Here is a 27,293-nt window from a genome sequence, read left to right on the forward strand (position 1 = left end):
TGTGCTGCAGATGTCATCTCAGGATATTATGGGCCAGTGGTCAGAATACTTTGACGACTCCTAAATCCCACTAACGTGTCTTCTATTGAGGAAGCAGAACCTGGGCCTGTCAGATTTTGGACTTGAGAATACGGGAAATAGTTATCCGTCCCCTCCCCTTCACTGGGGCTGAAGGGGGTGGAAAAAAACAACCGTAGGAGGTAAAAGCGGGGGGAAGAAGACTACAGACTACCTTCAGAAAGGGGCCGGAGGGCAGGGGATGGAACATAGTCACTCTAATGGAAAATATTAATGCAGGAGCATGCCAGGACAGGGGTAAAATATGGTAGATGGACTCAAAGAAAGCTTTTGGTGTAGAAAAGGTCTTCACCAAAATAAACCTGTTAATCAGTGAGTTTTATAGCAGCTCAAAGGTTGAATACTGAACTTGCAATGAAACACACCTCAGTTGGAGCTGACCTGAAGCAGGAATCAGGTTGTGGTTGTTAGTACCTGAGAATCCCAGAGAAAAGTGGAAGCCTCCAGCTCTGCTGCTTCCAGCTGCTCACACTAAAGGTGAGTTGAACCAAAAACACCCAGTCACTTGGAAGTAAGTAGAGGAGGGAGGGAGCCATGACTGACTGCACCTTCTGTGTTTTCAGCTTCACTCAGAGACAAAATGGCTTCCAGACCAGAGGATAATCGCTGCAGTCTGCACTCTGAGAAACTCAAACTCTTCTGTCTGGACCATCAGCAGCCAGTTTGTCTCGTCTGCAGAGATTCAGAAAAACATATCAACCACAGATTCAGACCCATTGATGAAGCTGCTCAGTATCACAGAGAGAATCTGAAAACATCTCTGGAGCCTTTAAAGAAGAAACTGGAGCTCAGGAAGAAAGTTCAAAAAGAGTTTGATGAGACAGCAGAACACCTGAAGGTCCAGGCCCGACACACAGAGAGGCAGATTGTTGAGCAGTTTAAGAAGCTTCATCAGTTTCTAGCAGAGGAAGAGGAGGCCAGGCTGGCTGCACTAAGTGCAGAAGAGGAGCAGAAGAGAGGGATGATGGAGGAGAAGATGGAGGCTCTGAGCAGAGAGATAGCAGCTCTTTCAGACACAGTCAGAGCCATACAAGAGGAGCTGGAAGTTGAAGACATCTCATTCCTGCACAACTACAAGGCTGTAATGGAAAAAATTCAGTCCTGTAACCTGCCAGAGGATCCACAGCTGCCCTCAGGAGCTCTGATAGACCAGGCCAAACATCTGGGCAACCTGGCCTTTAACATCTGGAGCAACATAAAGGACATGGTGTCCTGCACTCCTCTGGTTCTGGACCCAAACACGGCTGGTCCAAAACTCCTCCTGTCTGAAGATCTGACCGGTGTGAATGTAGGAGGGGAACAGCAGCTTCCTGATAATCCAGAGAGATTTGACTACTGGTGGTCTGTTCTGAGCTCTCAGGGTTTTAACTCAGGGAACCACAGCTGGGATGTTGATGTTGGAGACAGTAATAGCTGGGCACTTGGAGTGATAGCAAAGTCTGTCCAGAGGAAGGGAAAGATACGATCTGGATTGTTGCTAATACGGTTCTATAAAGGTAAATACTCAGTTGAGACTTCATTAACTCCTTCAGGTTTGTTAGTCCAGAAGAAACTCCAGAGGATCAGAGTGATTCTGGACTGTGACAGAGGAAAGCTGTCATTCATTAATCTGGATACTGACACATACATACACACCATCACACACACCTTCACTGACAGGATGTTTCCATACATTGAAACTCACAATAAAGCAAAAATCCAACCAATAAAAATCTTAGTGACTGAACAGTACCATTAATTTTCACAGGATGAAGAACTGAGTTCACTGCTGGCATCTTTCTGTCCTGACATTGGATTACCAAACACCTTGCTAATACTTTTTGTCCCAAATCCTTTGAAAGTTATAATGATGGACTAATGTTTTCATTCAGTTCTTCTTGGTTTTGGTTCAGTTTTGAGAAATTAATATTGATATGAGGCGATATGTTTTCATCTCAGGACGCATTTACCAGAGTTCATTGTGATCCGACAATCTACACTGCTCAGAAAAATAAAGGGAACACTCAAATAACACATCCTAGATCTGAATGAATGAAATAAATATGAAAATAATTTCCACCTGTTGTCTATTCCATTTGCACAACAGCAGGTGATATTGATTGTCAATCAGTTTCTAAGTGGACAGTTTGATTTCACAGAAGTTTGATGTACTTGGAGTTATATTGTGTTGTTTGAGTGTTCCCTTTATTTTTTTGAGCAGCATATTTCTATATCCTATTCAGAGGTTGCGCTACAGTTTTTTTGTTATATTTGATTGCTGATTCTATGTTGCATGACTGTGTTTTTATGTTTATGATGTAAAACACTTTGAAATGCCTTGCTGCTGAAATGTGCTAAATAAATAAAATTTGATTGATGGACAGCATTAAAAAAGTCAGTCATGTACTATTTTTACCCATCAAATCATAATATTAACATAGACTATCCAGCTGCATTATGTGGTTAACCCTGGTGAAAAATTTGCATACTAAGAATGTTAATTTGAACACACTTGAGCATACTTTAAGTCAGACTAATCATGAGTATACTTCAGGTTCACTTAGGATTATGACATTTTGGAACAACTAATTTTGTGCTTGGTGTACTTTAGTAGTATTTAAATTGTATTAAAGCACAATTTAAAGTGTACTTCAAGGTCCTTATTTTGGACAACTTAAGTTAAACTTAGTATACGTTAAGTATATTGCTTTCTATGTAATATAAACGTGCTTGATTAGTATATTTTGAGTGAACTATTTTTGTGATTGAATTACATTTAAAATATACTTGGAATGTATTTTAAGCATATTGGCATTGCGCATTTTATGTATTCATAGTATGATTACAGTATGCTACAATTACACTACTGGTTTATTATAATTGTTAATGAAGTAAATTTTTAGTTACTTCATGGTTTTTATTATTCTTTTTTTTGCCACTTTGTACATTACATGCTTCATACACACTACAGTACTGCAAACACATCAGGGCACTAGGACACAGAAGGATCCTTTACAACACACTTTACAGAGGCAGCGCAACCTCTGAAACAAATTACATTGTGCTTTCAATATATTACCATTTTGGTAGCACTTTATTTGGTGGGGTGTGCATACGACAGACATAACAGTGTTATAAACTTGAAGGAGTCTTTATGAATGCCTATGACAGGGGTGGCCAAACTTTTTGAGACCAAGATCTACTTTTTCTCTCACCAGCCGGCTGAGATCTACCTCATGACACGAAGACAGAAATTGTAAATTAAACTCTATTGACTCATTTTCTATACGAATATCCATCAGTTATATCAGAAATGATGAAGTGATAGGAAACCTAATGCAGTTTCTTCCTCAGTGAGATTCTGACTCTGGGAGCAGGTTACTGGTTTCTCAGTCAGAAGCTGGTTGTAAACCTGAGACCAGCAGGTGTCGGTCAGTTATGGTGGATCTGAAATGTAGTTTGATGACGTCAATATGCGAAACTGCAGACTGATAGGAGGAACCAGAGCTCTGCAGAGGTAAAGGCAAATCTTCTGAATTTGGGATATAATTAATGTAATTTGACATAATTATTGTGGTAGAAGCCCTTTGTTTGTTAAAACTTAATCAAATATATGTGTCCTATTTGATGTTTGTTGTGACGTTTACTGCAAATGAACGAGGTCATCAGTCCAAGTCTGTCGTTTATTGAACGTTCAGAAACTCCAGCGGCTGTGATGAACCACAGCGAAGGAAAACAAAGGTAGAATAACCTGAACAGGTGATCAACTCAGAACCACTCGCACCTTTTTACTCTCTTTCTCTCTTTATCGTTAAGCACACCCGTTGCCGTGGCAACCGCCTGCCCCGCAAGCCGAGCAAAGCAACTTCTCATTAAAAGTATTACTGAATGGCACTTCATGCCAGTTAGTTTGTTCCCAGAAGGTATTATGTATAATGTTTATGACAGTATTGTGTCAATCTTATTCACACCCCGTCAAATAAAGTGTGACCCACATTTTTCAAGAGTACAATGCCAATATACTATCACAGAATTGTACAAATTGTCAATACATTCAGAGTTCACAGACAACATGCTTATGAAAATTAGCACAATAAAACAACAGGTACACTTTAGAGGAAATGTGAAAAATGTTTCACCCAGAAAAGAGTATTGTTTTAATATAATGTCAAAGTATTCCAGTAGTACTCCAGAGAAACTGACATTTCTACTTCATAAGAACAGTGAAAATCAACGACAAAACATTCCCATTTACTGCATCACTGCACTTAAGAAAAAACTACAAAAAAAAAAAGAACAATAGAGTAATTAAACAGAGAATACACTTGTATTTTAAAGAGTATAAAAAACAGCAAAGAAAAAAGTCAGACTTACAATTTTAGGATGCTGTGGACTCACTATGTATGTGGGATCATCAGAACTGATGATTATTGGGACTGGATGCCTGGAGTGAAAAATATTTCAGTGTTTTCTTTACCTGTTTATGTTAGAAATAGAAAAATAGTCAGCAATGTCATAGAATCAGTTGATGCTGGCCATAACAATGAAGCTGTTTTAAGTGTGGACTTAAGAGAGACAAACTACCTGAAAAGCTTTTCATCCATGATCTGAACACTCTGGTCCTTGCAGGGTGGGGAGGGGGGATGGTGATGCCCATCTCCAGGAGTCATTAGATGAGAGGTGGGGTTCACCCTGGACAGGTCACCAGTCCATCACAGGCCCCTGAAAGCTCACAATGAATAACATGTATGGAACAGAATGGTAGATTAACAAAAAGAATAAATTCTGTCCAATTATTTTCAAATTAAATTATATTTATTAAGCACTCAGTGCTAGTCACACACCAGTTTCTGCTGTTAAAACCGTGGCAAGCTGCTCAGAAAAAAAAAGCCACCATGAAGACGATGTGGAGCTTCATCCTCAGAGCTGGTTGGTGATCTGCTGGAGCCTCTTCTGGGACACGAAAGGCTTTAGGTTTTCTAACATGTGATCTCTGGCTTCCTCTTTCATCATAATTTGCTTAGACTGAAAAAATATGTTGAAAATACAAACAATGATGAACGACTTATAATAACAGCCTCACAATATCAAAGTTTCTTTGGGTTAGTGAGCTTAATTAAAACCAGGTTAAGTTTATGAAGAAAACTATATTAAGTCGCAACAAACGAATCCTCCATGCAGTTATAACTGTATGGATAATAATCATAAAAGTCACAATAAAATTGATAAAATAATTATTTCTGAAATCAACGTATTTGTTTATACGTGTACTGCACTGTTTATAATTAAACAAAGATAATTAACATTTTGAAGCAAACTTACCACCAGCTAGCAACACGTTAGCAGCCTTCCTCCCTTCGGGCTCTTTACGTGATCCACATTTCATTTCCATCGATTGTTGTCCAGTTGTGTTGTTGTCTAACTCGGACTAGGACATCACAGCTCGAATTTATCAAAATTACTAGCTATTATCTAGGCCCTCTCTATTTTTAAGGCAATATTATATGAGTAAAAATGGCGAATTTGAACAGGGTTTGTCATCTTTTTTTTTTTTATTAATTACTTAACAATTATACAAAATCACATGGCATATACATACTTGGAAAAGTCAACTTTTACAGGCTTAAGGCACACATATAACTAAAATAAAATAAAATAAAATAAAAAAGTTAAATAAATAAAATTAGTCAGACATCAAGCAGAGGGATTACAGAACAAAAACAAAAAACAGGTGGTTTGTCATCTTCTCTGACTACGTGGCTTTTCTTCTTTTATGGCGCTTTAAAATAAAATGAAAGTGTGAAATACCGTCATCATCTGGTCTGGAGTGTGAACTTGGAGCTAATGCCGTTCAATAATACATCTATCATACATCTTGTCATGAAATGAGGGAAGACGAGAGAGCCATCAACAGTTGAAGAGTCGGGCTTGCTTTATTAGCACGAGCATTCCACTAACAACATGAACATACTCTTACTCGAACTCGTTTTATCTCTGTATAGTTTTAGTGCGCCCCCAGTGGGCAGAAACCCAAACTGCTGTAACTATAGAAAACAATAGTATCTCACAACGTCTCCCTTCTTTTAAAGTTAAACATTGGAAGATCGTAAACATCTGCAAGTTAGCTTAATGTTTTAAATGATACTTAAATGGTACATCTCTAATACAATTAATTACTCAGGTTAGCTTAATCTTTAGCTGTCAATGATCTCGGCTCCTTGGACTTACTAATAACTTTGGCAGGCGTTGTCCACCCTTTTTCCCCATCCAGTTTCACTCTCACGTGTTGACCCGGGAGAAGGTCAGAAAGAGGGCGAGCTGAGTGTCTGCGGTTGTAGAAGAATCTGTAAGAATCTTTGGCCTTGGATCCTTCATGTAGACTAGGTCTGAGTAGACTGCGCTTGGCATCAATGTTTTTTCCAGGACAGGAACAGTGGTGCGGATCTGTGTCCAGTCATAAGTTGCGCTGGACTACAACCTGTTGCTGCAACTGGTGTGGAGCGGTAACTCATGAGGGCTAAGCAGGGGTCAGGCTGTTTAAGGATATACTTAGCAGTCTGAACGGCCCTTTCTGCAGCTCCATTAGATTGTGGGGAATGGGACTTGAGGTTATGTGAGTGAACCCATATTTCTCCTTGAACTCTTGGAACTCTGATGAGGTAAACTGTGTCCCATTGTCACTGACAAGTACCAATGGGATGCCCCATCTCACAAACATGTGTTTGAGCTTATGATAACTTGAGTGCTGGAAGCGGTGGTGAGGGAATTAATTTCAATGTCTCTTGAAAAATAATCAACAGCAACAAGATATGTCTTACCCTCGAGCACAAACAGGTCAACTGCAATTCTCTGCCAGGGACCACTAGGCAGGGATGTTGTCATCAGTGGTTCATGTCTCTGTGTAGGTTTGTGCTCTCTGCAAAAATCACAGAACTTCACTTTGTTAGTGATCTGTGCACCAATCTTCGGCCACCACACAGTCAACTTAGCTCGCTCCCGACACTTGGTGAGGCCCTGATGGCCTTCATGTAGTTGGTCTAAAACACCGGCTCGGAGTGCTGTTGGAACTACGATGCGGTCGTGATAAAGAACCAGCCCATCCAACTCCGATAGGTGACCTCTGACTGCATAGTATCCATGCGTTGGTGAGCTCCTGCCATATTGCGGGGCCACCCTTTTCTGATAAACATGACCACTTTTTGAAGCTCAGCATCCTTTTGTGTAGCTGGCAGATTTCCTCCAGCTTTGGTGACCTGATTGGCTAGCCACCATAGCGTTAACATATGCCTTTACTTGTGTTTCAGTGTCCGGAACATAACTGTCTTTCAATGGATGTCTGGAGAGTGTGTCAGCGACAACAAGCTGTTTACCCGGGACATGATCAGCAGTGACATTGAACCCCATAAGACGCATAAGTAGTCTCTGGCATCTTAGTGGCGATTTGTCAAGATCATAAGAGTTGATCAATGGTTTATGATCAGTTTGTAACCGGACATGGCCCATCCCTTGGATGTAGCTAGCAAAGCGTTCACAAGCCCAGACCGATGCCAGACACTCCTTTTAAATCTATGAATACCTCTTCTCTGCATCAGTAAGTGTGCGTGAGCAAAAGGCAACAGGACGCAATTCCCCTTCATAGTCTTGTAACAGAGCAGCACCGAGGCCATAACTGCTGGCATCAGCGCTGACCACTGTCAGTTTGTTGTTGGCATCGTAGTAGCAAAGGGCTGGTGCACCTACGAGCATTGTTTGGCCTTGTTGAACGCTCGTTCCTGGGGTTCGTCCCAAACCCATACAGTCTCTTTCTTAAGCAGATTAGTCAGTGGATACAGCACTGTGGACAGACCTGGCAGGAACTTCCCAACATAGTTCACCAGCCCAAGCACCTGTCTCAGCTGCTCCACATTTGTTGGACGAGGCATCTTTGATAGCATCCACCTTGCTCTCGTCAGGCTTTACACCATCAGCACTAATGATGTGTCCGAAGAACTGCAGTTCAGTTTTCCCAAAGTGACACTTGGACCTGTTCAACTTAAGACCGCCTTAATCGTCTGCAAAACTGCACTGAGTCGGCGGTCATGTTGCTCCTTAGTAGATCCATAAACCAGAATATCGTCCATCACGACAACCGTTCCTTCCAGGTTCTTAAGTAGATTAGTCATCAGTTGCTGGAAAATCTCAGGAGCAGATGTAATCCCGAATGGTAAGCGTTTGAAGCAAAACCGGCCCATCGGAGTAATGAATGTGGTCAGTCTTTGGCAGCTGGGGTCTAATGGAATTTGCCAAAAACCACTAGAAGCATCCAGAGTGGAGAAAATCTTGGCTCCAGCCAGTTTAGGTGTTATGTCATCTAATGTAGGTAAAATATAGCGTTCCCGCTTGACGCTTTTGTTTAATCGTTTTAGATCTACACACACCCTGACTTCATCCTTGTTGCGTTTTGGAGCAGGCACCATTGGGGCACACCAATCTGTTGGTTCGGTGACCTCCTCAATGATCCCAAGATTCAGCATCCGCTTTAGTTCTTTCTCCACCTTTGGAAGGAGGGGAAAAGGGACTCGGCGTGGTGTATTGACGCTGTATGGAATTGCCTCTTCTGTCAGCTCAATTTTAACCGGCACACAGTTCAGTAGACTTATTTCCCCGAACACATCACCGGATAACAAATAGTCACCACTGATGGCATTGACTCGTTTGACCAGTTTCATTTGCTTTGCCACTGCTCTGCCTAATAGGTTACTGACAAACTGTCCTTTGATAACTGTAATCCAGTACTGGTATGTCTGACCATTGTGTGGTGGTAGCGAGGAACGAACCCACACATCTGACATTTCCCCCTGGACTGTACACAGTTGATCTGGACTTGTGCAGTTTTGGTTTTTGCTGTAGACTGTTGAAAGTTGCGTCTGTCATGACTGTGGTATCAGCACCAGTGTCAATTTTAAAATTCACTGGGCTACCATTCATCAGCAGCTCGATGTCCCAGTCGATATCTGAATCTGACTCTTCGATGACAGTTGACTTTGCTGTTGCTCTTAGGAACAGTTCACCAATAAAAATGAATCCTCATCTGAATCTGTAGCAGCTTCAGCTCTGACTTGTTTTAGCATTTTAGTTTTACACACAGCCTCAAAATGTCCCATTTTGTTACACTTTCTGCATCTTTTATTTCGGGCAGGACAGTTTTCCTTTCTGTCGTGCATCCTATCACATCTGTGACAGTTCAGTCTATTCTCGCTGTATTTCTGTGCTTGTTTCTGCCGTGGTTTCTCATAGCTCCTCTTTGTGCTGCTAAACTGTTTCCGTCTCACCTCATTCACTGTAGTTTCCACGCGCTCTGCACTTGGCTGTTTCACTTGTTCACTCTGACGTGGAAGCTGGATAGCTCTCTCCAGAGTCAGATCCGCTTCCAGTTGAAGTTTTTGAGAAACCTCCTTATACATTATTCCAATAACGATTCGGTCCCGGATCTGCTCATCTTTCCCCGCGCCGAACTCACAGTGCTGCGCCAGCTCATATAAGCTCCGCACAAAAGCTTCAACCGTCTCGCTGGCCCTCTGGCTCCTTTTGTGAAAACAGGCGCGGTCATGGATAACGTTTCTTTTTGGAACGAAGTGTTCGTCAAACTTCTGCATCACTAAGGCGAAGTCATACTCTGGATGTAGCATATCCTCCGTAGCGGCGGGAAACACGAAAGAGCCGTAAATAGGTTCGGCATCTCTCCCCATAGAGTACAGGAGCGAATTCACCTGCACTTCACCTCTCCCTGTCGAGTTTCGACGCAACTCTGAAGCGGGAAAACCTCTGCCGCCAGGTCGGCCACTCCGCAGGCTGGGCAAAATCAAACGGCTCCGGAGGTCCAAACTTTGCCATTGTGCTCTCTCGGTAGGCGTTTAAGTCCTTAGTTCTGACACCATGTCATGAAATGAGGGAAGACGAGAGTAGCCATCAACAGTTGAAAAGTCGGGCTTGCTTTATTAGCACGAGCATTCCACTAACAACATGAACATACTCTTACTCGAACTCGTTTTATCTCTGTATAGTTCTTTTAGTGCGCCCCCAGTGGGCAGGAACCCAAACTGCTGTAACTATGTTGTTTTCTGGCTGGCCCCTCCTCCGGAGGTTCTCGGGTTTTTTTTTTTTTGGTTTTTTTGGGTTCTGGCAAGATGGTTGAATAAAAATCTGGATCGCTAAGCTATTCCCGCTCATTGTCCTGCTTTTTCTCCACCCACGACCTCTCAGTTTCTGGTAACACAGATTTATCTAACATTACAGTCTTACAATAGTATCTCACAACACATCTGAAATTGGGTTGGGTAAAGACAGTCTCCGTGTTTTAGTTAAAAAACACCCCCTGAAAACAGCAGATTATATTCGGAGCGATGTCAAACTGAAGATACCTGCTATACTTAGTGTTAAGGACAAGTATCGTTTTTGTTGTAGCACTGATGTCACTAAAGTGTCAATGTTTGATAGTTTGGCATGACTATATTAGTTACTTTGTTCAACAACATTACACCAAGTTCCACTATAAGGATTTTTTTTATTCTTTGCCATTTTAACAAAAATAGTAAAAGATTATTAAGGCACCTAAAAAGGCATACTTTATTAGCCTAAAGTATACACTGACTTTGCCTGTCACTTAAAATAATAATAAAAAAACAGTTAAATATGGAAAGTATTCCGTTAATGCAACCTCTGATTCTATTGATAAAAAAAGAATGCAATGAAAAAGAGTTTCATTCCTTTTTATTATTTTTTTAGCAGTAGTTTCCTCTGTGCTTTCACTGATTTCAATGCTGCACCGGATGTTATTTAGGTCTTGGATTGTCTGGAGTTTGACGCTTCCCATCATCTCCGGATGCTTCCCTGGCCTCCTGAACACAGAGGGTTGTGGTTCGTTGAGAGGCAGACGGCGGGCGGTGGAAGCTGGCTGGAGGCCCACCAGCATGCCGCTGAAGGACTGCCCGTCCTCTTCCTCACTGAGTCCTTCAAGTGGACATGGGAAACATCACAGGAGCCCCAAGTGAACTCTGGGAGTCTCTTTTGAGCGCTGAGCAAACAGAGCTCTCATTAAGTCGATGGCTCTCAGGCTGGGAAAATGGCTCCATTCAAATTCAGTCAAAGAGAAACCAGCCAGAGCAAGTCTGGGTTCTGCTGGAGACCTGAATGAAGAACTGGACCAGAAGCTTTTCATTATGAAGAGCAGCCCATATTTTACCGGTTTCTAAAGTTTTTAGATTCTGATTGTAAACCACCCTCTGTGATAACATTCTATATTATGAAGAATGATGAGTATCCGATTATTTGTATATGTTTTTTTGAATAAATAAGAATAAAATGAAATGTTTGAAAATTGGGTTGCTGCTTCTTACTGACATCTCAACTAAAACTAACAAAATTTTATACTTTTTTAAAATCCAGCCAATAACATCAATATTTAATGTTCAAATGAGTCTGTTGTCCACCTGGGGGTGCTGCTTGATTCAACTAAAACATGTGATGTCAATTTAATGTCATTGAAGTCACAAAACTGTGAACACATTGCTGATACAACAGTTTTGCTAATGATTGCTGTTTATTTGATGTTCGTATTTGTTCTTCCCTCCCTGTCATGTCATTATTGTAAATCAGAATGTTTTTTTAAATATCTCATCTGCTTAAATAAATAAAAGTTATCAAAGCAGGTAGCTCCTCTGATGATAGAAGAAGACAGGCTGACCTTTCTTCCTACATGTAAACTTTCTCAGTCTGATGCTACTCTGTTTCTGTGACTCTGTTTGTCCTCCAGCTGTCTGTACTCAGACTGGTTGGTTTCATCTTTCATGTGATCAATAAAAACTGAAACAAAGTTGTGACAGTTGGATAAAAAGTCATTAAATCCTGCATTATGGCAAATAAAGCTCACGGGTACGAGTGGTAAACCATAAAGATAACTGTTATCATTACTCAGGATTTCCTGCTGCTGCTTCCTTTCCCGCATTGACTCCAAAAGCTCCTCCTAATGAAACATGTTGAGTGAAGGAGCTGCAGATGGGGCTGTGCCACTGTTTCAGCAGACAACAACAAGGTGAGTGATTTAGACTTTAGACTCCTTTATTGTTTATTAAACTTACATAAAATGGAAATTTATCTTTGGCAATGGCACAAGAAACACACATCACAGTCGCCACAAAACTGCATGCACAATGAACAAACAAGATCCGTAAAATGAAATCAAGTCATACTACAAAAAAACAACAACATGGAACTGAGAGGCTACGACAGACTGGTGACCTGTCCAGGGTGACTCCGCCTCTCGCCCAGAACGCAGCTGGAGATAGACACCAGCACCTCCCGACCCCGTTAGGGAGAACGGTGATCAGAAAATGGATGGATGGATGGAACTGAGAGGATGCAACAATGAAACTGGGAAATAAAAGCAGTGGAAAGTTTTTGACTTTTCTAAAGTATTAGTCTAATCAGATGTGATTACACTCACCTCTGATTAGGTGAGTCTAATCAGAGGAAGGCTGGAACACTGCACTTTCATGCAGAATCCCATTTGAAAGTGAAAAGCTCTTTATTTGCAATATTTACAAGATGCAAAAATGAGGTGATTTAATGTATTATTTATTATTAATTAATTAATGTGTTTAAGTGAGGATTTGGATTTTGTGTGTTTTTTCAATTAATTGAGTCTGTGTTGCAGCGTCTACCCCTTGATTGCTTCCAGCTGTCCTTCACTTCCCCTGACTGCTGTTGTGGAAAAAACAATTTTACCAAGCACTGTCAGGTGAAATCACTCAATCAGGTTTATTTATCTATTGTGCACAATACAGAGAGCTTGTAGGACAATCAATAATGAAGCAGGTTGGATGAAAATCTCTGCCAGGCAGAGACAACACTTGACTTTTATAGCAAGGATAAGGAATTCAAAACAAGGGCGATGCAGTCTGGTTCTGATGCAGCTGTAGAAAACAACTTCCAACCTTGTGCATGTTACCCAAATAGTTCTTTTGGTGAGAGTTCACAAGCATTTCATATAACATGATCAGCAGATGTGAAATTGTAGTAATTTTCCACCACAACTGTGTCAATGGTGGATTTTTTCAACCTTCACAGTTTTTCTTTAACAATGAATTCAAAATTATAATGCTTCCCTTAGCTGCTGTATTGTGATAGGATCACATTTTCCACCTGCTAGATCAGGTGTCTACAACCTGGTTCTCTGGAGACACAAGTGAATCTTTGGTTAAATCTGTGGTTCCTAAAGATTTTCTGGGCCTCCCTATGGATCACAATAAAATCCCACCCAAAAAGGAAAAAATAAAAAAATCAACTGGGCACACATCGTTCAACCAGACATAAACCTATACACATATTTTGTTTTCAAACATGCACTTTCACACTTCAGGTTGCAACAAAGCACCCTACAAACCATCTTTACAGTGAAACACTTTTGTGTAATTGTTTTTTTTTTTTTCATCCATGCCGCTTCTTGGGGCACTCTAAACCAATTCTATATATAAATGTTTGTTCTATGAATCACTTACTTTTTAACAACAAACACTCCATTAAAATATTGTCTATCACTGCAGTGGCCAACCCCCTCAGGAGAGTAAGACAACACGGCCGTGGTGGAAGTCCTTTATTTTAATTTCTGAAAGATGGCAACCCTGGTAACTCAATGGGAGCGTAACCCTGAAGACAGACGTCAGTATCGTCTTGCTTGGCGTCATTTCAGACATTCTGAACCTGTGACACGTCCAGGTGTCACAGGTTTATGAAATCCGCCCGTCTGTCACTCAGCTTGCAGATGTTTGTCTGCTGGAACAAATTTCAGAGTTTGTTTCTCTTGACTAAGGAACTCAGATACGGTTTTAAATCTCATCATTTATGTTGTTTTCTGTTCTCGTGACGCTACAGGTGCTTTAGTATTATTTTTACAAGTTCTGACTCAACCCTGGAGCAAACTGTAAAACAAGCGTCACTAATCTGTTTTACTTGGCAGACTCAGAGAATTTGTGACGAGGTTGCACAATCCTTTGGGAAACTAAAAGTGGTTGGGTGTGACAAGGACGTCTAAACCCAACTGTGCATCACGTTGCTTGCAGTTGTGTTCCTGCTACAGCAAATTCAGACGTTTCTTCATTACAAGAGAGAAAATTCTGCAAAGAGAAAAAATGAAGGTTGACTGGACTCTGAACTGCATCAATCCAAACTCAGGTATGCTCTACAAACTTCAGTGTTGATTTTCTTTTGTCTTTCAGAGACATTCGTCTGAGCTCTGTGTGAATGTAACTGTAGCAACAGATCAATCAGAATCTGATGCACTAATAAAAAACAAATGTTTTTGGATCACGTTGTTTCCAGAAAGCTGTTTTATGGTTATCGCTCTTCCTAACCAATCTTCTCAGTGGGATCTCAGTCTGAAGGAGGAAACCAAAGTCACCTGCTAAAACGTTAAATAATTTACATGTAATAAGAATCTGTTAAATGCTGATGATGAAAAACCTAACAGCTCTGAAATGATGAACTTTAGACTAACAATCAGTGTTTTGCTTTTTGTAAATGATCTTTTGCTCGCTGCTGTTTACTTACATATTTATTCATGTCATCTAGTAGCTCACACTTTACGCAGCTTTTTGTTCACACAAGAGTTTTCCAAAACTTGCAACCCTGAAAAACTGGTGATCGACAAATAAGCATCACAAATATCCAAACTTAGCAAGAGTTACATTATGAAAGTCCAACTAGTTACTTCTTCTTTCATAGGTGTCAATGATCTTAATGTCATTTCTATTTTTCTTCCTTAAACTGACTGAAAATGTTTCTTTCTCAATAGACCACATTTAGAGACAAACCTTATGTAGCTCAAAGACATAAACTTTCAGAATTATTTTCTATCGACTGCAGAAAGTTTGCAAGTTTCATTCACAAAGAAACTCTGGTGACTGCAACACAAAGATGTGTGTTTTTGCCCTTCCCACATACTGATGCCAATAATTACAGAACACACCCAGAAGGTGAGCCACGCGATTTAAGGTTTCACCACAAAATAACGTAATCTCTGCTTTCTGAATAAAAACTACTGTCAGGTGAAGCCATTGTTGCACTCCCTGATTTAATGTGAAGGTCCTTAGTCAGGGCACGATTAAAGAAAAAAATAAATATTTTTGCATCTGTCATTTTCAGATGCTGACTGTTAATACTTCAGCACAATAAATCTAACCTGACAAGTACAGAGTGAAATGATAAAAATAGAAACTTATTGGAAAATTTGCAACAATTCTGAATATTTTCTACTTTTATAAACTATTTTCTGTTTTCTACTATTGAAGAAATTTTGAATCCACAAATCTCCTTGGAGTTGCAGTTTCCTCACAGAGCAGCTTTCAGACTCAGTTCCTTCAGACTAGCGGCAGCAGCAACTAGCAAACGCCTGGAAAATACACAAACCACAAGCAGCAATTGTTTAGCAAACAATAAAAAAAAACAACTAATTCTCTCTATTATGCCTCATAATCAATAATTACATGTTTTCATTAATTATAAATTCAAACACATTTTGATCCTCAGCTGTATCAATAAATACACAGAAATGTTAAGTTGTGGTTGTTGTTCATCCACCTGGAAAATGTTGAGCCAAAATGCCTCACAGCGAGAAAACAAACTGGTTTTTATGATATATTCTTCTAGAACATGCAGCTGCGTTTTATAGATCTGTGCACTTAGACTTGTTCTGTCTAGCATTTAATTTATATCAGGATCGTTAAACTCTGAGCTTCTCTTCAGTTTCTGCCCCAACACTCGCTCAGAAAACAGATTCCAAATAAATTATTTAGATGTTTAAAATTTCCTGTAATTAATTAATGAAGATAATGCGTTAAAAAATAGTTTTCTCACAGCCTCCCATGTGTGGAACATGTGCAAATGCTATGGAACATGTGCAAACGCCTCCAGGTTGTTACTCAAAAGCTTAGACGTGAGGCGTGTTGATGTTTCCCAGCATCATTTCCTGCCGCAGCTTGCCTTGTTCACGCGCATTTAAGGAACCAACACCCCGAATGCTGCAAAACATCTTTTAGCTTTTCATTCAGTATAATAAATCCAGATCTTTCCACTCCCTCTCTAAATCCAAACAGATTTGTTGAATTGTATATAATAGATCAAGATGTGAAACCTTCATCAAACTTGTCATCAAAGTTTTGCCTCTCAAAGTTCAAGTTTTTAACCAACACATAATCAGCATAATACAGTATAATTAAAGAGACTTATTGGTGAGAAAAGGTTTGTTGTTTCTTCTTGTTTGTGTGTTTGTCCAAGATAACGTGTTTAAATGTTTCTAAAGAATTAAAGTGAATAACTGGCTCAGCCGCACATTTTTCACGCTGCTTTTCAGGAATTTTGGTTTGCTCATCTTCACGACTTGTGGAATCCAACGTGTTTGGAGGATTTACGAGCATAAACCACCTTTTGAAGTGAAAGCCACAGCATGTCTAATGAATTTAGGTCAGGCCTTTGACTAGGCCCCACACAGACTTTATTTTGTTTCTTCCAGCTATTAAGAGGAGACGTGTTTTGGACTGGTGGATCCATTTCACACATCTTCCATGTCTGGTACTAAATCCACCATCAATCTACCAACAAGTTTTACAAAATGGTTTGATGCTCCTTTTCAAATGATGCTATGCCCCAAAAGTTCCCAAACGTTTTTGGGAACAAGATGTGAGGTTTTCTGGATGAAACATTGCCAGGCACTGAAGTGGAGGCATGAATCTGACCTTAAACAAGGCTAGCGTACAGAACTAAATTGGGGCCATAAAGTTTATTTAAAAAGGTTTTGAATCTAAAATCAAATCAGAAATTGAAAAACGAAAATTTGAAAATAAGATCTTGAATATGAAAAGTACTTTTGAACATTATTTTTCAGTTTCATGTCTTTTTTTTAAGTTTAAAATCTTTTTTTTTTCAGTAGAAAAATTTTTCAGCTTCAAAATAATTTTCAGATTATTTTTTTGTTTTAATAAACTTTATGCCTCTAATTTATCTCCATACGAGTGATGCCTGCAGGTCTTTGGATGTCGCTCTCGCTGTGATTTTCGGGTGATTATGATCAGACTCAGAAAGTTCACTGCAGTTCAACGTTTTCACCGTTTGACTCTCTCTGGTTCTCTGGACTTTTTGTGTCAGTTATTTTGTGCTGCATTAATTCCTAGATTTGAAAGATTTTTAGGTGTTGTCTTTCATCAGGCTGATGCTATTGAAATGTTTTCTTGATTCATAAGTGGTGTGGCCGTGATCTGGCTGGGTGTGGAAACTGAACGTAGATTTCCAAGATATGACTCATCACAGCTACTGGATGGGAGCAACTTTCACACCACAGCATTTTGATCTTTAAAAGCCTTTGTTAAACTGCTGCCTTTTACCTGAGTTAATTATGTTTGATATTTATTTCAGTTAAATTAAGCGACAAACACAAACAAGCAAGGAAGGTTGAAGCACTTTTACTTTTACTGGATGCAATTCATGAAGTTATGGCTGTAAAAATAGTTTACAATCACATTTGGAGAAGCAGCATTCAGCTTCTAAGCACCTCAAATCTGGAACAAACTTCCAGAAAACTGCAAAACAGCAGAAACACTGAGCTGCTTTAAATCACAGCTAAAAAAACTTCTGTGAGTCGCTTTTCTAACCATAATAATTGAATCACAGACCAACATATTTGATGTTTATTGATGATTTTGATAATGACATTTGTCAAAATGTTACTTTTGTTTCTGGTTTTGTAATTGCTGACTGCCTTTTGATTATTTTTTATTTTGTGTTACAAATATTCAAACTGCCTTGCTGCTGAAATGACAGACAAACTTGATGTATTGATTTGTGCCACAGTTTTAAACATTTTGCTTTCCTTTCAGGTTTGTTGGACTCGACCTGCACAGTGAGACCAACAACTGCGAGCATCGGACCAGTGAAATCTCACTGAAGGAGCTGATTGTGAGACGAGGCCAAGCCTTCCAGCTCACGCTATGGCTGGCAAAACCTTTCAGACCTGCCCTTGATCAGCTCACCATGACCGTTGTGACAGGTTGCCCTTTTATCTCTTCATTTATATGGAGCTTAAACAGAGAAAAGCAACAGATTAAGTTGCGATCTGTTCACCCAGATTAAACATGATTTGCCTGATTTCCTCTCTAGGAGAACATCCGTCTGAAAACCTGGGGACAATGTCGCGGTTTGGGGTCCCAGACAAAGTCCAACGTTCTGGTTCTGCTAAGGCGGTTTGGAGAGCGGAGCTTCAGCGGCGCTCCAGTCCTGAAACGGGAGTGTTGGTTCTGGTCATCACGCCTCCAGCCTCCTGTCCAGTGGGGGAATTCAAGATGTCTGCCAAGCTGGGGGAGGAGCAGAGGGACCTGGCAACCCTTGCTGTGCTTTTCAACCCCTGGTGTCCTGGTGAGTTTTTGGTCTCCGCTCAACACCAAAGTGTCCAAACTTTGGGGTGTTAGACATGCTGGTCATTCAGTCCTTTTTCCATTTTGTTCTTATTATATTTATTTTTTTCCAACTTTCTCAGTTTAGAAAACAAAAACACTCCTGTCTCCTTCTATTGTCTTTTTGTACTGCTTTTAACAACACGTAATTTTTAAATATTTTATATATTCTGCTCATTGTTATTTTTACTTAATCTCAGAGATGACTGGTTCAAACAGGAATTAATCAGTTAGAATGGGAACAATAAGCTTTTACACAACAGTTTGATTATAATTGCGGTGTGGAGGTCAGATATTTTTGTGCATGTTCACCTCCAAAATTCATTAATATAAATTGAGACACCAGGAAAGTTTCCAAGATTATGTACAATATAGAAGCAGGAAGGAAACATAAGAATTGTAAAAAGAAAAAATAGACTTTTTTAAACAAAAGAAACAAATATATACATATTTTTACTTTTTCTCTGCCTTACGTTTTGGTAAAATGTCGAAAAGATTGATTTTTGAGACATAATAGTTGAGACCAAATTTAAAAAATTAGTTCATTATTTTAATAAACTCACATTTCTGTGCTGTGATTTAGTTTATGGGTTTCTATGTTGCTACATTACCAAAGTTTTTAAAATATTTTCACTCTTACACAGCTAAGTTTTCTCAAATTATTGGATACATTTAATAACTTTTATATCTTTTAATGTTAATACAACATTTTTTGTACCTGTTAATATCGTTTTCTTATGTTTGTGCAGAGGACTGGGTTTTTCTGCCAGATGAGGCTGAGAGACAAGAGTACGTGATGAATGAACGCGGCATCATCTACAAAGGAGTTGATCGATACATTGATCCAATTCACTGGGACTTCGGACAGGTAGTCATACTTCATCACTGTTTTGATTGAACATTTAGTTACATTTTTCTGAGTGTAAACTAGATTGAAGGTCATTTGTCTCTCACTTATTGTCCAGTTTGAAGAAGATATGGTGACGATTTGCATGAAAATACTCGACTACAACGTCAAACACAAGCGGGACCCGGCTGACGACGTTTCTGCTCGCTGTAACCCGATCTACGTCAGCCGTGTCGTCACATCTATGGTGGGTAACAGCCTGTACTTTTGTACATATAAAAACATTTTGTAATCATGCTCTGATGCTTCAGAATAATACAATCTGGGCTTAGAACAGCTTATAAAAACACTGAAACACTGTTTAGTTCTGTTTGAGTTTGTGTTTTAGCTGAATTTCACTTGTCTTGGAAAATGCCCTTTCTGCAAAGCATTTGTTTGACGTTAATAAAATACAAGAAAATCTGTGACTGAAATTGTTTATTCTCCTGGAAAGTTGAATTATTTCAAAGTTTGAAAAATCTCAAAAAAGAGGAATTAAAAATATAACTTTAAACTGATGAAAGTCCCAAAATGTTTGATCATTAATTAACTGGAACGGGCCTTGGCATTATACTGACACCTAGTGGTCAACTTGCTATCCAGGCCACTTTTTACCAAAACAAGTTTTGATAAAAACTCTTCAAATTATCAATTAATTTATGTTTAAAAATTAAATAATAAAACACTAAGTTAAGTAGAAATGTTGGCATTTTAAGGAACAAAATAACAATAATTCATGTTATAAAAAATAACAAACTTAGGCAAAAGAAAAAAAAATCTAAATCAGTTTTTTGATATAAAACAAGCAAAACCCGCAGTTGTGAGTCTGATGAGTTTTGGGTTAAAACATGTTCTTCATTCAGCGGGTAGATAATTCAGCTCCTAAAAGTACGTTTTCCTTTAAAAGGTCCATTAAGTTATGCCCATAGTGTTGCTTTCCTGAGAATAATTGTAATTTTTTCAATCATTCTTCCAGATTAACAGTGAAAATGGGGGCGGCATCCTGAAGGGCCAGTGGGGGATGGACTTCAGAGGCGGGGTCCCGCCCACTCACTGGAGCGGCAGCTACGCCATCCTGAAAAAATGGTCCAACTCCGTCTTCAGCTCTGTGAAGTACGGGCAGTGCTGGGTGTATGCTGGTGTCATGTGTTCAGGTAATCTTGAAAATGTAGCTCAAATATTCATTGAAAACCTCCAAACTAAAATGACATTTCTCCAAAAATGAGTATAAATGTAACTTTTGATTTCCACAAATAAAACCAAAATAGCTGTGGAAGCATCTTAATGATGTTTTTTTTCATGCATGGCTGCAGTGATGCGTCTGCTGGGGATTCCCTGCCGCGTCGTCACCAACTACCAGTCGGCTCACGACACCAACAAGAACCTGACCATCGACACGTACTACGCTGACTATGGAGTGAGAGAGAAAGAGTCCAAAGACAGCGTCTGGTGAGAAGCTTCACACATGCAGGATTTAAATCAATGCATCGTCCATCAGTGCATTGTCTTTCTAAAGTCAGTAAGACAAACAGACAGAGACAGAACAAACTTTGGATTTTAGCCTTTGGAACCTGATGTACAATAAACAGAAAGAATAATAAAACAAATACATCGTAAATTTACAGAAGTAAGATTATAACAATAGTTGATTTTCCATTAACCATAATATTGCAAAAATAAATTTGCTTAAACTGATTTTGAAAACAAGAAATAAAGTCATGTTTAAAGTAAAGATGATACTACTACTGACAGAAATGCTGAAGATAACAGGAGGTAGTCAGAGAATGATGGTTTGTTTTGTTTCTTTTGGTCAAATCTTTTTTTTAATGGAAACACTGATTGCCAAATTGTGTCTTTTGGACATCAGCAGAAAAATCTGCACACATTAGTGTAGAAATGAGTAAAAGATGTGACTGCCGTAAAACTGCTTGAGTCTGAGCTGCTTTCATTAAATCTGTGGATGTTGTTTTAAGGAATTATCACGTCTGGGTCGAGGGCTGGATGAGGCGACCCGACCTGGCCAAAGACGGTAAATATGACGGCTGGCAGGTTTTGGACCCAACTCCACAGGAAAAGAGTGACGGTACGAAAACCTGCTTCTATAGACGTGGCTTTTCAAACTTTCCTCTGATCACCTGGATCTCTTCTTGCCAAAATTGTTCAATCTGATATTAAATGATGTTTACACTGCAAACATAATTTTTACCAAAGTATGTTTTGATCTAATTTCTAGTGCAGATATCTTGTTACATTTAAATACACTTATTTTACTCATGCAGGAATGTTCTGCTGCGGCCCGGCTCCGGTCTCAGCCATCCGGAACGGAGACACTCACCTGAAATACGACGTCCCGTTTATTTACGCCGAGGTCAACGCTGACTGCATAACCTGGCTGGTCAGTGGAACAACATGAACCTTCTCTGAATTGTTTCTGAGCCAGTCCTTAGATTCACCTTTTGTTTTTATTTCACGCTCTTTAGGTCAAACGTGATGGCTCCATGGTAAACATTGATACGGACAGTATCAAAATCGGGCAAAACATTTCAACCAAGTCAGTCGGAACCAACAACAGGATGAACATTACAGACAGCTACAAGGAGAAAGAAGGTTTCTGCTCTTTTCCATCACCGTTTTTAACCTGGTTACTGAAAAACAGGCTTCAGTTCAAATGGAATAACTTGATACTGTAATATTGTGTCCAAAACATTCACTATGACAGGACCAATGTAACATCAGAATATTACAATTATATTTCTGTGTTTCGTTCCATTTAAAGCAAATCTCAATAATTGTCTTCATTTAACTAAACTAATGAAATCCTAATTTTTAATGTGGGGATTCTTGTTAAGATTAAATAAAAACAAACAATTTATTTGCAACAGAAAGAAAGAGTGAAATGCATTTGTGCTTACGTTAAAGCAATAATCGTAAATATTAGTTCCGCTAATGTGAAAGCTCTTTATCAACATCGTATTTAGTGCAAGCTAATGCTAATGTGCTAACTTCAGCCGTATTGATACCCACCGTGTCAATGACAAAAGGCACTGTAACAGTACATAAGCTGCCTTTTGTAAAGATACATAGTAAAAAAAAATTAACAGCAATAATTTAGTTTATTTAGTACGGAGCCCTTCAGGGGACATGGGACATTTTTTCTTTTGCGTTTCCTCGCAATACTATTCTGATCATTTATGCGGCATAATTGAACACTGTAAGCCTTTCTTCGGTACTTTCTGCTTTAATATAAGGTTATGTGAGATTTTTCCATGAATGTTAATACCTTGTTGTGAAATGTCTGAAGTTTTTTTTATCTTTGTTTAGGATAGAAAAGAAAAGCACCACAAACCTAACAATATCTGCTCGTGTCTCCTGGAGGGCTCTGTAATTTAGCCTTTCATTTTAAAAAATGTGTTCATTTTTCAAAGTCATTTTTTCACCATGTTGTTCTTACAGAATTTCAAGCTAAATATTTATTTCTGAATTAAATACTTAATTTGCGAACAAAAATATTTACAACTTGAAAGTTATAATATTTAGTTAATAATCTAAATTATTGCTGTTCATTTTTTTTTCTCAGGTTTGTGATATGTTAGGAAGCTAAGGACGCTAAATGTTTTAAAAGTTATTGAAAGTGTGGCCACCACTGCACAGGATTACGACATTCCTCTGCTCATCGGAACGATAATTTCTGACATCCTAGCGCAGTTTTAATTCAGTGTGAATTCTCAGTTGACATGGTGACTTTTGGTAGTCAAAACATTCATCCATGTTTCCCACTTTTGATGCAGTTTTACTGGTTAAATGAACCATCATGTTCACAGGAACAGAGCAGGAGAGAAGGATCTTCCAGTACGCCCTCACCAGGCTGGGGAACGAAGGGGAGGGAGAAACTTGTGTTGAGAAAGTTGGAAATGGCTCTGATGAAAATGCTGCAAACAATCAAATATGCAGTCCAACGCCGCCACCACAACTCTTCATTCGATTTGAAGAGGTACAGTCATCAACATTTGCTGGATGATAAATTGTCCCTGCACTTGTTACGCAGTTTCATGAGGAACAAAGATGTTGTACTTCATTTCTTTAAACTTTGAAGGTGTCCAAGCCGGTGGACGGCGAGGATGTGAGTCTGAAGCTGATTCTGAACAGCGACAGCAGCGCCACCAGGAGGCTGTCCATCAGCATCGCCGTCCAGGCCATGAGGTACACCGGCCAGCCGGCCGGAAACATCCGGAGTGAGGCGCTGGAGCGGGAGCTGCTGCCTGGCAAAGGTCATCCTCTTTACGGGAACTAACTACGGTGGCCCTGAAGTTCAAACCACTTCAGCAGTTCACTAAACAGCTACACAGAAAAGAAATAGAAATAAATGTTCTAAATTATGTTTTCTTAATGTTGTGTTTTCTTAATTTGTAGTTGGCCTAGTGTACTTTTGACAGGATAAAATTATTTCTGCTGTATCCAACATCTCAGATCATTTTCTTCAGACTTTTTATGTTTTTGAAGGTTTTGAATTCAACTTTAGATCCCATGTCCTTCGTTTTGTCCCTCCAGATCTGATCGTCCCCATCCTGGTCCCGTTCTTAACTTACCACAAACACATGATTGGATGTGACAGCATGAACATTTCAGCTGTGACCACCGACCAACAGAAGAAAAATCACATGTTCCTGGCAGAAACCCGCATTGTGCTGATGAAACCACCGATCTCCATCACCGTAAGTTTTTCCCCCCACAGAGAAATAGATCAACAATATTCAAATTCCTATCAATGGCAAGAACACAAAGTATTGACCAGAAAAGTGTAGGGAGAAGCACAAGCTTACTAAACCTTCATTTTATTAAATATAAAGCATCATAAAAATGAAGCAGCATAGTCTTTTCTGTATGTTTTCTAAATATATCTGACTTCCAGTCACTAAACAAACTCAAAGGAAACTGATCAAAACTTATAGTATTTGTTTAGCAAATTATTTATATACATATATTTTTATTGTTTCAAGGATATAAAACAGTTTTATCTCTTCCTACAAATTTTCCACACTTAATAACTGACTGAAGTGAAATTATTTTTCATATTTGCTCTGACCTTTGGTTTTGTTAAATAAATAATTTTATTCTCTCTTAATTTATAGTTTGTTTAATTTCAAACCACATTTGTACACACATCGGAAATAATTTATGATCAATAATTATGATGTTTTGGTAAATATTATAACCCACATTTTCCTTCCGTCTTTATTCTTTCCTTCCTCTCATGATGTTCCCTTCACTTTCACTGGATTTAACATTTTTGCGTCTTTGATTTAGAGCAATGAAAAATATAAATACAATGAGTATTCCATTGGATTTAGGAGTAACAGTGAGAAAAATTATGATGACGAATAAATAAGATTCAAAACAGCAGTTAATCTCTCCCAGCACGTTCATCTGGAGGTCATAGAAATAAAACAAAAGCAAAACGGGTGTTAAATGTTTAAATTCACGATAATACCAAAAGCTTGAACTAATATGGTGTGTTTGGAAGGTTTTCCAGAAGATACAGGACAGCTTGCACTAATCCGCAGCACATGTCTGCAAATTCCAGCGAGACCAAATCCCTGCACAATGATGGAAGAGGCTGAAAGTCACGCAGAAAACTACCAGCTCAAATTACGGCTGAATCACAGAGGAGTCGTTTGTTTTTGTTGTGACTTTGTCATGACTGATTTAATTCACTGGGTGTGGGGCAAGAAACAATCAACAAATCCATCCAACTGGCCAAATACGTTTTCATTTATCGGATGGATTAAGTGTTTTCACAAATGATGATGCATATGCAGGGATCAATTATGGATTTTAGTTCCTGCTTTCTGAAGAACTAAAACTTACACAGTGTGACAGAATGAATCCAGTAATACATGAAAAAATTACATTTTTGGACATTTAAGTGTATCTTACAGTTTTTATAATCAATTTTGTGCATGTTTGTCTGAAAAAGGACAAAACATTATATTATAACATTTTAGCATCAATCTGGAGGTTCTACCAATAAAATGCTCTGACGTTTCTTCCTCTAACTAACTGCAGAAATGCACTGTGTCTTTGGATTGTAGGTGTTTGGTGACGCCAGAGTGAACAGGGAACTGACGGCCGAGGTGTTTTTCCAGAATCCAGTGAAGGAGATACTGAGAGACTGCAGTCTGACCCTGACAGGAAGCGGCCTCTTTAATGGAGAACTCGTAACCAGGTGAGTGTTTTAATGCAAGCACTCACTTGTAATGAGTGTGTTATTTATGTACGGTAATAAAAAAAAAAAACCTAAGAGGACCCACAGGAGTTATAACAGTTTTTTGTTTTAGAAAAGATGCTCATTTTTATTTGGGCTCAATATTTACAACAATACATTTATAATTAATGTAAAAAGGAAACAACCTGGCAATAAATACAAAAGTAATATCTACATTTTACTAACACAAAATAAAGAAGCTCAGAAACTTAAAATAATTTTTAAAAATTTTGTGTTCATGTTTTTTTGGGAAAAGTTACCTGAACTATTTTCATAAAATGTTAAATAATCAATAAAACCTGCAATTTTCTTCCTCAGTGACTTTATATTAGCAGTTTTTTGTACCATTGAACAAATCTATATGCTCTGGGAATCTCAAGTCAGCAAAGTAAAAGTGCATTAATGTGTTTTTAAAATGTTTCTTTGTGCTCCTCACAGACTCCCAGATCTGCTGCCAAACAACAGAGTTCGTGTGAAGTTTCATTTCGTTCCCTATAAGAGCGGAGAGAGGACTCTTCTGGTCGACTTTGACTGCGCCTCGTTCAGACATCAAGAAAAGCTGCACAATCATCGTCAAGCCTTAAATTTCTTTGGTCCTTCGTTCCTTTAAAGCAAGATGGCTGATGCAAGAATTAATACATTTATTGATAATAATGATTTGATGTGTTTCCTTTCCAGTAAGAATGAAGTGTGTAAAATCTATGCATCATTATGAAATCAGAAATGTATTTATTTTTGACAAGAACAGAGACAGGCAGGTCCCATAAAACTTTCTACATCAAAGAACTGCAAAATAGTTTTAAAAAGTGTTTTTCTCTGGTTGATTTATTGTTCTGTGCAGTAAGTTTCTTTATGAACTTAAATTTGCTCAACAAAAATCATCCTGCCGTGAAAAATAACCAGTTTTATAATAAACTGCTTTTTATGTGAAAAGCTGATTCCTTGATAGTCTGTTACAGATTCTGCATTGCTACATCAGCTGCCTTTAAAGTGCTTTATATTTATTTCTGTAGGTTTAAAAAGTTAACTTCTATATATGTTTTCTCAGTGTGTTACTGTTTTTTTTGTCTGAAATCAAAAAACTGTTATTTACTTCTTTTATTATTATTGAATAATAATAAAATGCACATCTTATTGTTACATTTTATGCAATAAAATGTATATTTTATTGTTATTCAATAACATTCTGTATAATTAAATATATATGCAGTCCTGATGTTCAATAATAAGTTACCAGAAAACTTTAAAAGTAATCAGTGCTAGCTGTTTTGGGGGGTTTAATTATTCTGAACTCTATAGTGAATAAAAATCTAAAACACAATGTCAAGTTTCCCTTCAATTTATGTGGCTTTTCCACTTGACAAGGAATGGATACATCACCATTTTTAATCCACTGTATTTCACTCAAAGGACCAAGCAGTTTTCTTCCACTACCCTCCAGTTATTTATCTGTGTGTCTTTCACTCCAAAAGAAGAAGAAATAAATATTGCTAAATTGTATTACTTAAGTTTACATAAATTAATTTTATTCAGAGTGCAAAGAAAATACAAGCAAACTCACAAAGTGATTCAAGTTAAATGAACAAAATAATTAATTTAAATTCTTTAACTT

The 27,293-nt window shown here is 38.6% G+C and overlaps 1 protein-coding gene and 1 pseudogene across 2 annotated transcripts; both read left to right on the forward strand.

Moving 5' to 3' along the window:
• LOC129354623 (nuclear factor 7, brain-like) lies at nucleotides 1-2,426 on the forward strand. Of its 2 annotated transcripts, XM_055024068.1 has the most exons (3): nucleotides 1-555; nucleotides 642-1,574; nucleotides 1,826-2,426. In XM_055024068.1, the coding sequence occupies exons 2-3, from the start codon at nucleotides 659-661 to the stop codon at nucleotides 1,828-1,830; spliced, it is 921 nt and encodes a 306-aa protein (XP_054880043.1). In that variant the 5' UTR covers nucleotides 1-555; nucleotides 642-658; the 3' UTR covers nucleotides 1,831-2,426. The 2 variants fall into 2 exon arrangements, with proteins under 2 accessions (XP_054880043.1, XP_054880042.1); XM_055024067.1 differs by having other exon boundaries at nucleotides 642-2,426.
• Nucleotides 2,427-12,068: 9,642 nt separating this feature from the next.
• LOC129354638 (protein-glutamine gamma-glutamyltransferase E-like) lies at nucleotides 12,069-26,718 on the forward strand (annotated as a pseudogene).
• The last annotated feature ends 575 nt before the right edge of the window (nucleotides 26,719-27,293 follow it).

The sequence above is a fragment of the Poeciliopsis prolifica genome, unplaced genomic scaffold, assembly GCF_027474105.1.
Source record: "Poeciliopsis prolifica strain line A6 unplaced genomic scaffold, Auburn_PproV2 SCAFFOLD114, whole genome shotgun sequence".
Lineage (NCBI taxonomy): Eukaryota > Metazoa > Chordata > Actinopteri > Cyprinodontiformes > Poeciliidae > Poeciliopsis > Poeciliopsis prolifica.

Excerpts from the sequence above, each read along its gene's own strand:
- LOC129354623 (XM_055024067.1), top strand. The coding sequence starts at position 659 with ATGGCTTCCAGACCAGAGGATAATCGCTGCAGTCTGCACTCTGAGAAA.